The sequence below is a fragment of the Acinonyx jubatus genome, chromosome C2, assembly GCF_027475565.1.
Source record: "Acinonyx jubatus isolate Ajub_Pintada_27869175 chromosome C2, VMU_Ajub_asm_v1.0, whole genome shotgun sequence".
Lineage (NCBI taxonomy): Eukaryota > Metazoa > Chordata > Mammalia > Carnivora > Felidae > Acinonyx > Acinonyx jubatus.
The window spans coordinates 41,176,980-41,191,261 of NC_069384.1; the positions used below are offsets into that span (position 1 = coordinate 41,176,980).

Sequence of the window (14,282 nt, forward strand, 5' to 3'; positions counted from 1 at the left end):
AAAATCAAGAGTTGGCCGTTTAAACTACTGAGCTACTCAGGTACTCCAAGGCAAACACAGTTTTATCAGCAATTATTTTCACAAGCATTTCAAAAACAAATATTCTTCAAATCAGGTCATAGAAACCATTATAATAAATACTCTTTTAAAATGTTATTGTGTATATATAACTAAACATGGAATTTTATAGCTATTTATCTATACATGCATTTATGCACATATTTACATATGTATGTATGTGTATTTGTTTACCTATCTATCATATAAATCATGTATTTCTGTTTTTTTAAGTTTATTTATTCATTTTTGAGAGAGAGAGAGAGAGAGTGAGCGAGCTGGGGAGGGGCAGAGAGAAAGTAGACAAAGAATCTCGAAGAGGCTCCATGCTGTCGGTGCAGAGCCCCACCCCACCAACTGTGAGATCATGACCTGAGATGAAATCAAGAGTAGGATGCTTAAGCCCAGTTCCCCTTGTATTTCTATTTTAATCAAAGTAAATTGGAAGTTTTTCTAAATACAGGACTCTGACTTGTGTTTTGTTGTTTTCCATTTTATGAACTATAACTGAAGATTGAGTAGAAAAACAAATAGTAAATATCCTTGACCAATTCTGAAAGAATTATGATGATTTAAAAATGTAACATCTACCTTATTTGAAGCAATTAATAAAATATCTGGAAAACTAGAAGGAAGAATGAACACTCAATCAAACAAATATGTAAAACTAAAATAGCCCCAAGACTCATTTCATTTTGTTGTTCCTGAGGTTAAAATTTCTGAGGAGTTTGTATGTCACATAAAGACCATGAAAGCTATGGTTTTGAACCTGAAGTCAAAGAATATTTAGGGTCCTTCTTGTTATGAACTATTTAGTGATGCAGCTACTATGCTATTTTGTTTTAGCCTTATTTCTGTTTGTTCACATAGCTTGTGAGGCTGGGGTGCTTGGAACTAAAATGTATATAATCAGTCCTCTTACAATTCAGTGTGTGAGATTGTAACCAAGATTTATCTTTAAGAAAGAGCAACACATCTTAATTGTATATTTGAAATACTTCTCAGAAACACGATGCCCAGTTTACGGTCATCCAGCTAGTGGGGATGCTTCGAGGGATAGCATCTGGCATGAAGTACCTCTCAGATATGGGTTATGTTCACCGAGACCTTGCTGCTCGTAACATTTTGATCAACAGTAATTTGGTGTGTAAGGTTTCTGATTTTGGACTTTCACGTGTTCTAGAAGATGACCCAGAAGCTGCTTATACAACACGAGTGAGTACCTTTTTTTTTCTTTTCTTTTTTCCTTTTTATCTTTGTTTCCCACCTTGTGCTATGTTGATTTGCAAATAAATAGAAATCACCTCTCTCCATGCTGTCAATTATATCTTCCCCCAAAGGAAACATATCCTTTAACATTAAAATACTGTTACTTATTCTGAGAAAATAGATGGCCACTGTTTATAAGGTGGCATACCTCTGTCCAATTAGATACAATTTTAAAGCATTTTAAAATTCATGTTTATATAAGTAACACATGCTCACACTATAAAAATTTCAAAACAAAGCAATAAAAAGGAATAAAGTCATCCATAATTCTGCCACCCATAGAGAACACTTGTAACTTTGTCAGTTAATTCTTCCTGATTTTTTTCTACATACCTATTATACATACCTATGAATGAATATGTAATTAGATTAGGATTATGTATAGGATTATTTATAACATCACTGTATAGCCTTTTTTTCTCTTAGCCGTATATCTCTTGAATGTATTTCATTGTCAGTAAGTTTGATATATTCTATTACCTGGTTTGCCATTTAAAAAATTAACCCCTAATTATTGAGCAAATTAGTATTATATCTATCTTTTCTTTCTTTGTTTATTATTATTATTATTATTATTATTATTATTATTACTATTACTATTACTATTTTATCATGATAAGTGTACTCTTTAATCCCCATCCCCCTACCCACCTCCTCTCTGGGAAACCATCAATTTGTTCTCTAAGTTAAGAGTCTGTTTCTTGGTTTGTCTCTCTCTCTGTCTTTTTTTTTCTTTGCTTGTTTGTTTTGTTCCTTAAATTTCACATATGAGTGAGATCATATGGTATTTATCCTTCTCTGACTGATTTCACTTAACATTATACTCTCTAACTCTGTCCCTGTTGGTGCAAATGACAAGCTTTCATTTATTTTATGGCTAAATAATATTCCATTGTGTGTGTGTGTGTGTGTGTGTATTGTATATATATTGTATATATATATTGTATATATATACATTGTATATATTCCATTGTGTGTATATATATATCTATATATATCTATATATATATAGATATAGATATATATATATATGTATATATACACACACACACACCACATCTTTATCCATTCCCTATCTACCTATGGATATTTGGGCTGCTTCCATGGTTTGACTATTATAAATAAGGCTGCAATAAATATAGGGGTGCATGTATCCCTTTGAATTAGTGTTTTGTATTTTTTGGGTTATACACAGTGATGTGATTACTGGATCATAGGGTAGTTCTATTTTTATTTTTTGAGGAAACTCCATACTGTTTTTGCATTCCCACCAGTAGTGCATGAGTGTTCCTTTTTCTCCACATTCTCGCCAACACCTGTTGTTTCTTGTGTTTTTGATTTTAGCTATTCTGACAGGTGTGGGGTGATATCTCATTGTAGTTTTGATTTGCATTTCCCTGTGATGAGTGATGTTGAGCATCTTTCCATGTGTCTGTTGGCCATCTGGATGTGTTTTTTGAAGAAATGTCTGTTCATATCTTCTGCCCATTTTAATTGGATTATTTGTTATTTTGTGTTAACTTATATAAGTTCGTTATATATTTTGAACACTCAACCCTTATGGGATATGTCCTTTGCAAATATCCTCTCCTATTCAGTAGGTTGACTTTTAGTTTATTTTTTTATTGTTTCCTTCACTGTGAAGATGCTTTTCATTTTGATGAAGTCCCAACAGTTCATTTTTGCTTTTATTTCTCTTGTCTCAGAAGATAGATCTAGGGGAAAAAGTTGCTAATGCCAATGTCAGAGAGATTACTGCCTGTGCTCTCTTCAAGGATTTTTATGGTTGCAGGTCTCACATTTAGGTCTTTAATCCATTTTGAGTTTTGTTTTTGTGTATGGTGAAACAAAATTGTCCAGTTTCATTCTTTTGCATGTTGCTGCCCAGTTTTCCCAGCACCGTTTGTTGAAGAGACTGTCATTTCCTATTGTATATTCATTCATGACTCCTTTGTCAAAATTTAATTGACCATATGATTGTGGGTTTATTTCTGGGTTTTCTGTTCTATTCCATTGATCTGTGTGTCTATTTTTATACCAGTACCGTACCATTTTTGTGATGCCTCCAAATGTTTTGTTTTTTTCAAGATTGCTTTGGCCATTCGGGGTCTTTCGGGTTCCATATAAATTTTAGGATTGTTTGTTCTAGTTCTGTGAAAAGTGTTGTTGGTATTTTGATAGAGATTGCATTGAATGTATAGATTGCTTTGGGTAGTACAGACATTTTAACAGTATTTGTTCTTCCAACCCATGAGCATGGAATGTCTTTCCATTTCTTTGCATCATCTTGAATTTCTTTCATCAGTGTTTTATAGTTTTCAGAGAACAGGTCTTTCCCCTCTCTGGTTAAGCTTATTTTTCTACATATTTTATGGGTCTTGGTGTTATTGTAAAGAGGATTGTTTTCTTAATTTCTCTTTCTGCTGGTTCATTACTGGTGCATAGGAATACAACAGATTTCGGTTACTGATTTTGCATCCTGTGACTTTCCTGAATTCAGATGCCAGTTCTAGTAGTTATTTGTGAAGTATCTAGGGTTTTCGATATATAGTATCATGTCATCTGCAAATAGTGAGAGTTTTACTTCTTTCTTATTTAGATTCCTTTTATTTCTTTATTGTGTCTAATTGCCGTGACTAGAACTACCAGTACTATGTTGAATAAAAGTGGTGAGAGTGGATATCCTTGTCTTCTTCCTGACCTTAAGGGAATAGCTCTCAGTTTTTCAACATTGAATATGATGCTCCCTGTGGGTTTTTCATATATGGCCTTTATTATGTTGAGGTATGTTCTCTCTAGACCTACTTTGCAGAGGGTTTTTATCATGAATGGATTTTGTACTTTATCAAAGGCTAGCCTTTCAATATTTTATACAAATGTATGACTGATCCATCTGTATTCATAATCGTATGAGTCTGATAATTTTCCTATGATATATTCCTAAAAGTGGATTTTCCGTGTCAAAATTTTGTGCCTGTTTTAAAAGCATACTTAACTATATCCTGATAAAACTATATATCACCATTTTTGGTATTGATTAATTTTGAAAAAATTATACCTAATTGTTTTAATTCATATTTAACTTGATTCAAATGCATCTGATTATTTTTTCATATATTTATTGGCAGATTTCTTTGAAAAGACATTCCTTTATAGAGTTTTTTTCATGACAGACAATTTTAGAAAATAAAGATGTAATGATCACTAATGATATTACCAGAGGTAACATATTTTAACATTTTATTTTTTTCCTTTCAAAATATTTTCTACACATTTTCATATGTAAATAATTACCAATTATGTATATAGTTACAAAAATGGGATCATATTATATATATATATATATATACTTATATATAAAGTGATTTCCATTTGTCAACCCAGTATTTTCTTTATACACACACTCAATGTTGTTATGTAATCTGCCTGTTTTAACTTAAAATATAAAATGTGGATTTTTCTAGATGATTAACTTTTTATAATATCATTAAATAATGTATTGTACTCCATTTTAATCATGTACATTATTTATTTATCCAATGCACTATTAATTGAGCGGCATTCCAAAGTTTTGCTATTCTTAATACTTTGATGTAATCCTGATAAATGGTTCATGTCTGGTCATGATTATTTCCTCAGGATAAAATTTCAGAATTACAATTGTGGAGTCAAAATGTGTACAAATATGTGTGGATTTTCATGTATGAATTGCACAATTGTTTCCCAAATAGTTTGTTATGGAATTTCACTCCTAACAGCAACATATAAAGGAGGCTGTTTCCCTGTACTCTCACCAGCCAAGAAAATGGGCAGTTTTTAAAAAGTCAACTTCTGTTATTTTCTTCCGGTTTCTAATCATTACTAATTTAAAAAAAAAGAAACTCATGTGTTTCTGAAATCATCAATTTTGATGATTCCATTATCAACCACCAAGTGTGTCACGTGGCATCTATCTCACATTCTGAGAAAGAGCCCGATTTGCCAGACTGAGTTTCATCTACAAAGTGATAAAGCCACAGTGGGAGAACCAGAAATTCAGAAGCACGGTGTCCCAGAGATATTCCTCGATGAGTTGATATAAGAGTTGAAACTCCCCCGATGGCTTTCTCCACTACACTTTTGTTAGCATTTCCCATTTTCAACTACACTCTAGCGGATTCACTCTGTTCATACATCAAGTATTTGTTAAAATGTGTCCTGCACAAAAATGTTGCTGTTCTTAGGCATACAGTTCACTAGGTTAAAAGCAAGAGAAATAAAATAAAATTGTATACCTAGCAGCTAGTTAAATTAAATTTATGACAGTGACTCTGAAAACAAAGTTCTGAAAAAAGAAAAAATAACAAAACATGGGTAAATATGCATCAGCACTATCGAGTGCTTTTTTTCAGTTTTCCTTTGTTCTTTCTCTGATTTCAAGAAAAATTAGTCAGCCAGCATTCTACAACAAAGCATCATTTTTATGACAATAAATTATGATTATAAGTTCTCAGGAGACAGCATATGCAATATATGATAATATATTTATAATTTTGAGGATTTTTTTTTATTCTACTCACTGCTACTAAAGATATCCTTCGTAACCTTCTGCTACTATATGAGCTTTTAACACATTCCGTGGAAGGTATCCTTCTTGCTGGTATTGTCCTTGTTGTTACAACAATCACCCAATACAAGAAATATTTCCAGTTTTAGCAAAAATATTTGATTAAAAAGCCTTTATTTGAAATATGAGATTTCTGGTCAGTCAGGTTTTAATCTCAGTGCCATATCCCATTTTTAAACTAGAACATTCTTGTTTTCAGTATTAGTCATGATTTCTACGACACTCTAAGGAATGATTGTTCTTGTAGGAACTTGGAAGATTCATCCAAATCTGGATCATCTGCTGTCTAGAGAATATATTGGGTTAACTTTCAGAGCTTCATTTGTACTGATTGTTACTTTGTCAGGACTAAGGGGTACAGAAGATCATTTCTTGACACTAATAGAAAAAAAAGGTATTACTGTGTCAAAATTCTTCGTTATCATTTGTGAAATAAAAGTGCAAAAGGACCTTTGCATTTTTTATTCTCAGAAGATTCTTAAAAATCAACTAAATGGGCTCATTAACTACCAATAAATAGCTGTTTAGAATTTAATATTCATTTAATTTATTTAATGTTCATCCTTATATTTTCCCAGAACTCAAAATATCTATGATGGTCCTGACTTCTTCTGAGAAAGCTATAATTTGCATCTACATTTCTAGAATAATTTAGAAATCTTTAATTTAATCTCTTGTAATAATCCTTGTTTGGTACAATGATTTTATAATTTACCCCCAAATATGAGGTATGGTTTAAAGTAATAGGACTACTATTTTGTTTTTTAAACAAACACTGAAACAATTAAATAAGTGTTGCCATACTCATTCTTGGGAATTTGTATTACTGTGGGAACGCTGCTATTACACAAAATGTTTTGGGAATTCCTCCTTTGAAATTATCTTTAAAATTAGATTGTGAACAATAGCATCATTCCAAATTATTTAAGCATGTAGTATTTGAGGAAACATACTTGCCTGAGATAAAAATCTCTGGTCTCAATAAGCTTAGAGTTAGTAAATCAGAAAAGCAGCACATTTGTTGTATAATAAAGTCTGGTTCTTTTTTTAACCAAAAACAGTATTTTTCAGCGTAGACATCCACTTTCTTTACTTGATTAAGCGTCCCGTGATTATGGTCCCTTCAGAAAAACAAGCTCATCATTGAAAACAGTGTGTCAAGGCATTGTTTTTGGGCAAACACATTCTGGTGAATCTGGTTTAAAAAGCCAGTCACATTACTTTAGTCACACGTAACACATTTCATCTAGTGTCGCTTGGATTCAAATATTAGTATTCAGTGCCTCAGTGCACGAAGCCTTTTCCCAGATTGCTCTTCTAAAAGTTACTGCCTTTAGGTAGAGGGTAATTGCACTGGCATTTGATTCAGTGCCACTGAATGAATATAAGATGTCTGCTGCTCTCATTTTAAAAGCATCTTTGTGGTCCACAGGCAAAGTAGAAGAGTGGAACAGAATTTATGTCCACTAATTATGCATATATTTTTTTTTAACTGGAGGGAACCACCTAGGAGTTGAGGAAATGCTTAGCCTTAAAACTTGAAACAATTTATCAGACATTTCCCCATGCTGCTTCTGATACTATCTTAAGTCTATCACAAGTTTTCCTTCCTTATGTCCCAACAGAATTCCTTGGGAGGAGAGGGTCAGATAAGATCATAATACACACTTTTTTTTTATGTCTTCTCTTTTTTATAAGGGTATTGAGTAGGAAAGCAGAACTTTTTTCAATGCTCGCTTATGGTTATTTCTCCTCATTTCTCACTACTAAGTTATGCAAAAACTCCAAACATTAACAATTTCTGTCATACAACATTATTATGCATTTTGTAACTTTTGTAAAATTCCACCATACACATGAGATTTGAGAGTGAAAAAGGTATATAGTATTTTAGTGTTATTATGAAAATAGTTCAGTCTTGCAGATCCTTTGAAAAGCTCTTGGGGGGCACCTAGAAATGCTTGGATGACACTTTGAGAACCACGTTATAGATACTATGTCAGGAAAAAAACACTCTAAAAACTAAATGTCTTAGTATTTATTAAATGATATAACACCTTGGCATATTGTATTATATTATATTATAGCGTGTTTTGAAGAAAGGCCTTGAAAGCATAAAAGCAGCTGCATACCAAGGGTTGCAAATCATCTTGAAAGGCCTTGTATTTCATTTGGGATGGAGCATTTAGCTCTGCAGATTTATACTGTTAGAGAGTTTTCGTTGTTGAGAAAAACATACAATAAATGAATTCCCTCTCTTTGGTTTCCCATCATATGAATTCAAAACACAATTATGGCACATTTCCTATATTTTTTTGCACTGAATTACCAGCTTACTTTATTTCATTTTAACAGAACCATGGAATTATGGGTGAGAACTGTTTACCACTAAATAATTTTCTAGTCTTTTTCCTTGTGAAATTTCATTTTGAATGGTTACCATTTTTTATGTGCATGCACGCATCTGTGTATATGAATATTCCTGTATTCATATGTTCAAATAGATGGGGTCCAAAATTCTGCCATAATGGTGCTCAATTTGCTGTTTAACAGGATCAAGTTAGAGAAATTATAGGCTTTTATCTAATTTATATGGTATATTATATAAAGTGAATTCCAATTCTTGAGCCCCCAATTTCATTTTAAGGATATAATTACCTATACAGATTTGAGAAATTTGAGAAAGCCAGATGATTTGGTTTTGGTTATAACCTTTATTTTTCATTTTTTTCTTTTTATTTCTGTCCTGAAAATGCATACTGAGTCCTAAGCAGTTGGATTTTTATATTTGATAATAAGCTTCTGCCTTTTGTTACATTGCCCTATAGCCCATTAGCAACTATTTAATTTTTGGAAGATAAAACCAAATAAAAAGTTGTCACAGGCATTGTGTGTTAAGCAATAAAAGAAAGAAATCTTATTTTACATAATAACTTATTTGATTTTTTCCAGTGTAATTTTGCCTACTTGATATCCAATGTATTCTATGATAGCTTTATTTTACCTAATTTCATTTGTAAGATAAGAATTTTTTTTTAAGTGGCTAATGCAAGTAGTTAAAAGCTAAGTAGTTAAATGCTCCTGTTCAGGATACCTCCATTCTAAAGACATAAATAATAGAAAATATGAACCTTGATGCTGTAGTCAAGGACTAAAAACTATGCATATCAAAAACCAGTGTGATGCAGAAAGAAAATTATATTCTTTTGATAAGTAGTATATGTCATATGTCATTCACCTAAGAATGAAAAAAAAATACATAAATATCTAATCAGTGGCCTTCATATAGTAATGTGTTTTAAGCTTTGAACCAAAATAAATAATGTCAGTCATGACTTTATTCCCTACTCTCTGAGAATCAGTATGAACATGCCTCGTGTAGCTTCACAAAATAAAGCCACATATTCAAAAATCAGGAAAGGCTAGAAAATTTAGTAATCTCAATTGTCAATGTTGCATCAAAATTTAATGAGAGATCTGGTACTTTCTAGTCACCCAATTCAGAGAGTTAGATACCGTAAATATTTTAACACATGAAAACAATTTATCTAGATTTATGTGGAGAAAAATCATAGCTATAATTTTGTAGTGGAACTTAGTAGTGAGAAGGTTGTATGTAATATATTACACACCATCTCTAGCACTAACAATTTTCTCTAAAATGCATCATTCATTCATGCATTCATTCATTCCATATTTGAGTGCCTACCATATGCCAGATACTGTTCTAGGGCAAAAGGACCCAGCAGTAAATAAAACAAAGCTATGACGTCATGAGTTTACATTCTAGTGTGGGAATTCAGGTAATAAACAAACAAGTAAACTTACAGCAAGGCATAGAAGTAACATGGAGAATGTGGGTAGTGGCCGAGTGTGTTATTTTAGTTAGAAAGATCAAAAAAACAAAAACAACAACAACAACAACAACAAAAAAAACCAACAACAAAAAAAGAAAGATCAAGAGAGTTTCCCTGAGAAAATGACATTAGAGCAGTGAATTGGAGAGAGTGAAGGAACAAATAATATAAATATCAAGGTTAATTAACCAGATTTACTTTGTTTTAACTATGTTTTCAATTTAATAAATTAATTTTAATCATTGTTCTAAGTCCAACAGGCTCACTTTGCAAGAAGACAAATTAAGTAGTCAGATTAATAATTTAACTCAGACTAAACATCAGGCTAATAGTGACTGGTCTAGTTTGTAATGTTGGTGAGCCCTGGAAGCTTAGTAAAACTCACTTTCTGAAATTATTTCCAGTTCACTGTGAATATTCCATTTTTTAAAATATGTGATGACACATTGCCTGAAGCTTTTCCCAGGTTCCCCAAAGCCATTGACCAGCCCCAAATTCCTTTGGCATTGGAAAATACAGCGGTCTTTTTTTCTTTTCTTTTTTTTTTCTTCTTTTTTTAGGGGGGCGGTGGGGGGACAGGAAGTACAGCAGTCTTGATGTCCTAAGTCAGTCTTACTTCTTGATGTCTGGAATGACTAATAATTCGACTCATTTCTGCCCTATCACCCCTTTTCAATGATAATTCTGTATGTCAGGGTTAAAATACACTCCTGTGATTTCGTTTTTCTTTTTCATTTGCTGACCACTGCTCTGGAATCCCCCTATATTTCAGGCAGGTATTTACTAAACATAGACCTTTAAGGGAATCATTGCCTTGATGTCTAGTCAGAATTGTCTTTTGGATATTATGAGGTTCTCTGGATATTATGAGGTTCTCAACCTATCATTTCATCTTTCCTTATTTTTCAATCATCAGTATTAAACTTACTCAAGTTTTGCACTTTTTTGGTTAATTACTAGAATGAATCTAATATTTTTATTATTTTTATTGCAATTATATAATATTCTTGTACACTGAATAGATCTTTCTGCCTTATTTACTTATAGCATTGCCTCTTTGGAAAATTGTATTCCGAGTGCTAAAAACACACACTCTTAAATGAATTTCTTTAAACAGAATTAGGGTTGAGTATGTATAAACCACAAAGTTTAGCATTTAAAACCTCACTGAACTCTGAAACATTTTTAACCTTATCCATAAACTTTGGCATTGTTTTTGTTGAAGACAGACATTATATATCAGAGGAACTAATTTGAAAATAACAGAAAAATTACTTATTTGTATTGCATTACCTGGGTAGCCATAGAGTAACTTAGATTTCAAGGTGAAGATTTTCCTGTTTTTTAAGAAATTCTTAAACATTTTACATAATGTTGAAACATTTCAAAAGTTCAAGGGGTAGGCTTTGCTACCTAAGAGATCACCTGTCTCTGATCTCTTGTGGCAATCAACATCTGCTGAAACAATTCTCTCAATGGCTTTTAGATTTGAACTACTGGGGATTAGAACAGATGCTTCCCCTGGGAGTCTTCCCGGCTTACCCTTCACCTTGTTGTCTAGTGTTGTCTACAGTGAGTGAAGTTTAGGCCCTGACAATACATAGATGCTAAATCCTAGAGTCAAATGATTTATCTCTATGGTTCCACTTTTAACCTGAGAAGCCAATATTTGCCTCCAGGTTAAACACTCAATTACTTAGGGTTTACTAAGATAAACTCTCCAAAGTCCTTTGTCACTCTAAGTATGACCTGACAGAGCTCACCAGCAGGCAATGTGAACTGTGGATCCGCAAAGCATTTACTAAATCAGCAGGGAGAGATTTGTGTATATAATTAAAGAAAAATTGGGGCAGATATGAGATATTATGCCTTAATGTCCAGAGAGTTCAGCAATTATACTCCTTTTCTTAGAAATCAAGACTTGAAGCCCCCTAACCCATAGTGAAGGAGCTGACTTTAGTTGAGCGCCTGAAAAATTCAGGCTCTTAGCCAAATGTCTCATTTGAACTGTCTAAATTCATTAAGCTTAGAGAACTGAATTGCAGGATCTTTTGAGAATAGGTTTACTCTAACTGCTATTTCTGGACAAAGTGAACAAGGTTTTGGACTCCTTCAACTAATCCTGGATTTGAGTGTAGCAATTATGTAATTCCTCTTTCCAGAAAATTCCTAGTGTCTTCACTTGCACCATTTTATTCTTCTCTTTTAAATTTTCTGTAAGAATTCCATAGAATTCAATCCAGATATGACACTCAATAGGTATGTAGTAGCCAAAGCTTAGGATCATCTTTAAGAGTCCAAAGTAATTAACATTGAAAATGTCAGCATCCTTGATACACATGTAGGTTTAAGACAGAAATTTGAAAGTTGAAGGAGTAGACCTAAGAAAGTTGTTCATAGGTCAGCACAGCTGTTAGAGATATCCCCCACAATCCTATGACAAGATATGAATGACAAGATAGCTGAACAGAGAAGTTAAGAAACTTGGCTAAAATTAAACAGTATGCTAAAATTAAGCTGGAAACTAAGACTCTTGATTTCTGCTCAACTTAAAAATGCAAATGGAACAATGACTATAAATTCCCCTGCACCCCCAATTACTGAGTTATACAGGATGAGACATCACACTGGGAGAAACTGGCCCTAGGTGTGGACTTCTAAATATGGGAAACAAGCATTAACTTCTAATTCTTTTATAGAGTTCCCTCTGCAATTGAGGCTTTAGACACACTCCACATACTGTGATTCTGAGCTTGCCCCAGGCAATTGCAGGCCTTTCTCAAATACATAAAAATCTGGGAAGCTTACATGTAGACATAGAGAGCACCTTAAGTAAATGTGGTCATTTTACAATGTATTTATATATTGTAAAAGAACACATCGTCATAAATTATCTTTATGGTAACGAGCTGTGCTTTACAGTACTCTGAATGCCTAGTAGCATTTTACCAACCAAACTTGAAATTGTCAACTGATTTCAGAGTTTTAGCTCATTAAGGACAGTTGTACTGGAATAGTTTTACTGTGGCAGGAAAGAAGTATGGCAAAGAGGACTTTTTGTCTCACTGAATCCATATTTTTGGATAGCCCACTGCAGGATGTGTTTGGCAGTTATTCGAAATGCATCTAAAATTTCAAAATACACCCCAACATATGTAATGGAGAAAGCAATTTCTGGACCTGAAAAAGAAAAAAAAATGTCAAACAATATGAGCTTGAATTTGTTGAGGTGGGGAGTAGGTGGGTGTGGAGAGGAACTTTTGTGATCAGTCAAGAGAAAAAATATGAATAAACTCTACAATGGGCGACTTGTAAAAAATTTAGTCAATTCTTATAGATTCATTTTATTTTATTTTGATAGTCTCAGATCTACAGATATTTAACTTGAAGGCAGACAGCCTTATCGGGAAGTTAGACTGTATTAAAATGTATGGGTTCTTCTTTCATCCATGTTTCAGAACCAAATTGGGCCCTCAAGGACTGGCATCCAGTGTCTATGTCAATGACATTTGTGCTTTTGTAGCCACAGATAGTGTTTGCTCTTGAAGTAAAAACTTATTTTTTACTAAACTCTTTGGTCATATATACCTCCATTTAATAAAGAAAAGTTTCACTATCAATAGGAAGTTATCCTATTTTTGAATAAAAGAATGGAAGAAAGGTAAAAAGAAAGGAGAAAATAAAATAACAAAAACATTAAAAACATAAAAATAATTAAAAACAGAGGGAAATATCTCAAAGAGATACTGTTATATTTACCAAAACCCAAGTATAAGAAGATTAGCTCTGTTGAACTTGACCCTTACTTGACAAGAACATAAATAAAAATATCCATGGAAAGTACAGGAATGGTGTTAAAAAAAGAAAAAGATAATTCCATTTAGTCTATATAAAACCCCAGATAAATCCTGGACCTCATCTGAATGATTTTCCCTTGCTAATTAAAGCTTGTCACATACCATCTAAACCAGTAGTTTTCAAGTGAGGATAATTTTCCTCCTAGGGGATATTTGGCAGTGTCTTGAGGCATTTTTGGCTGTCACAATTGGAGGGATGCTAATGTTATCTAGTGGGTAAAGGCCAGGGATGCTACTAAACATCTTTCAATGCACAAGACAGCCCCCACAACAAATAATTTGGTCTGAAGTATCCGTAGTGCTACTGTAGAGAGAGCTTGTTGTGAAATTACCTAACATGTGTAAAGAATGTGTAAAAAATGGGAACGAAGATCAAATATCCCTCTCAAGTACTTGATAATCTCTCCTATCCATACTGGACTGCAAGTTGCATGGGGCAATGTAGAACACATTGCCATTTGTGAAAAAAAAAATATGCAATATGCAATATGCAACAGACTAGCCATCTGCCACAAGGCCTAGAATGTTGAACTTTGAGATATCACAAACAGAATGCAATGAATGGTATGACTTTTATTCCTGTTAAAATGTTATTCTCATTTGCTGTCGATCTAACACTTGAAATTTTCTTTTCTC

The 14,282-nt window shown here is 33.0% G+C and overlaps 1 protein-coding gene across 3 annotated transcripts in view; it reads left to right on the forward strand.

The window, feature by feature from the left end:
- The window catches only part of EPHA3 (EPH receptor A3), a 353,357-nt gene that overhangs the window by 309,449 nt on the left and 29,626 nt on the right, over positions 1-14,282 (forward strand). For all 3 annotated transcript variants that reach the window (XM_027077576.2, XM_027077578.2, XM_053220710.1), the window contains exon 13: positions 1,063-1,272. In XM_027077576.2, coding sequence (XP_026933377.1) covers positions 1,063-1,272 — 210 coding nt within the window. The remainder of the gene's footprint in view (positions 1-1,062; positions 1,273-14,282) is intronic.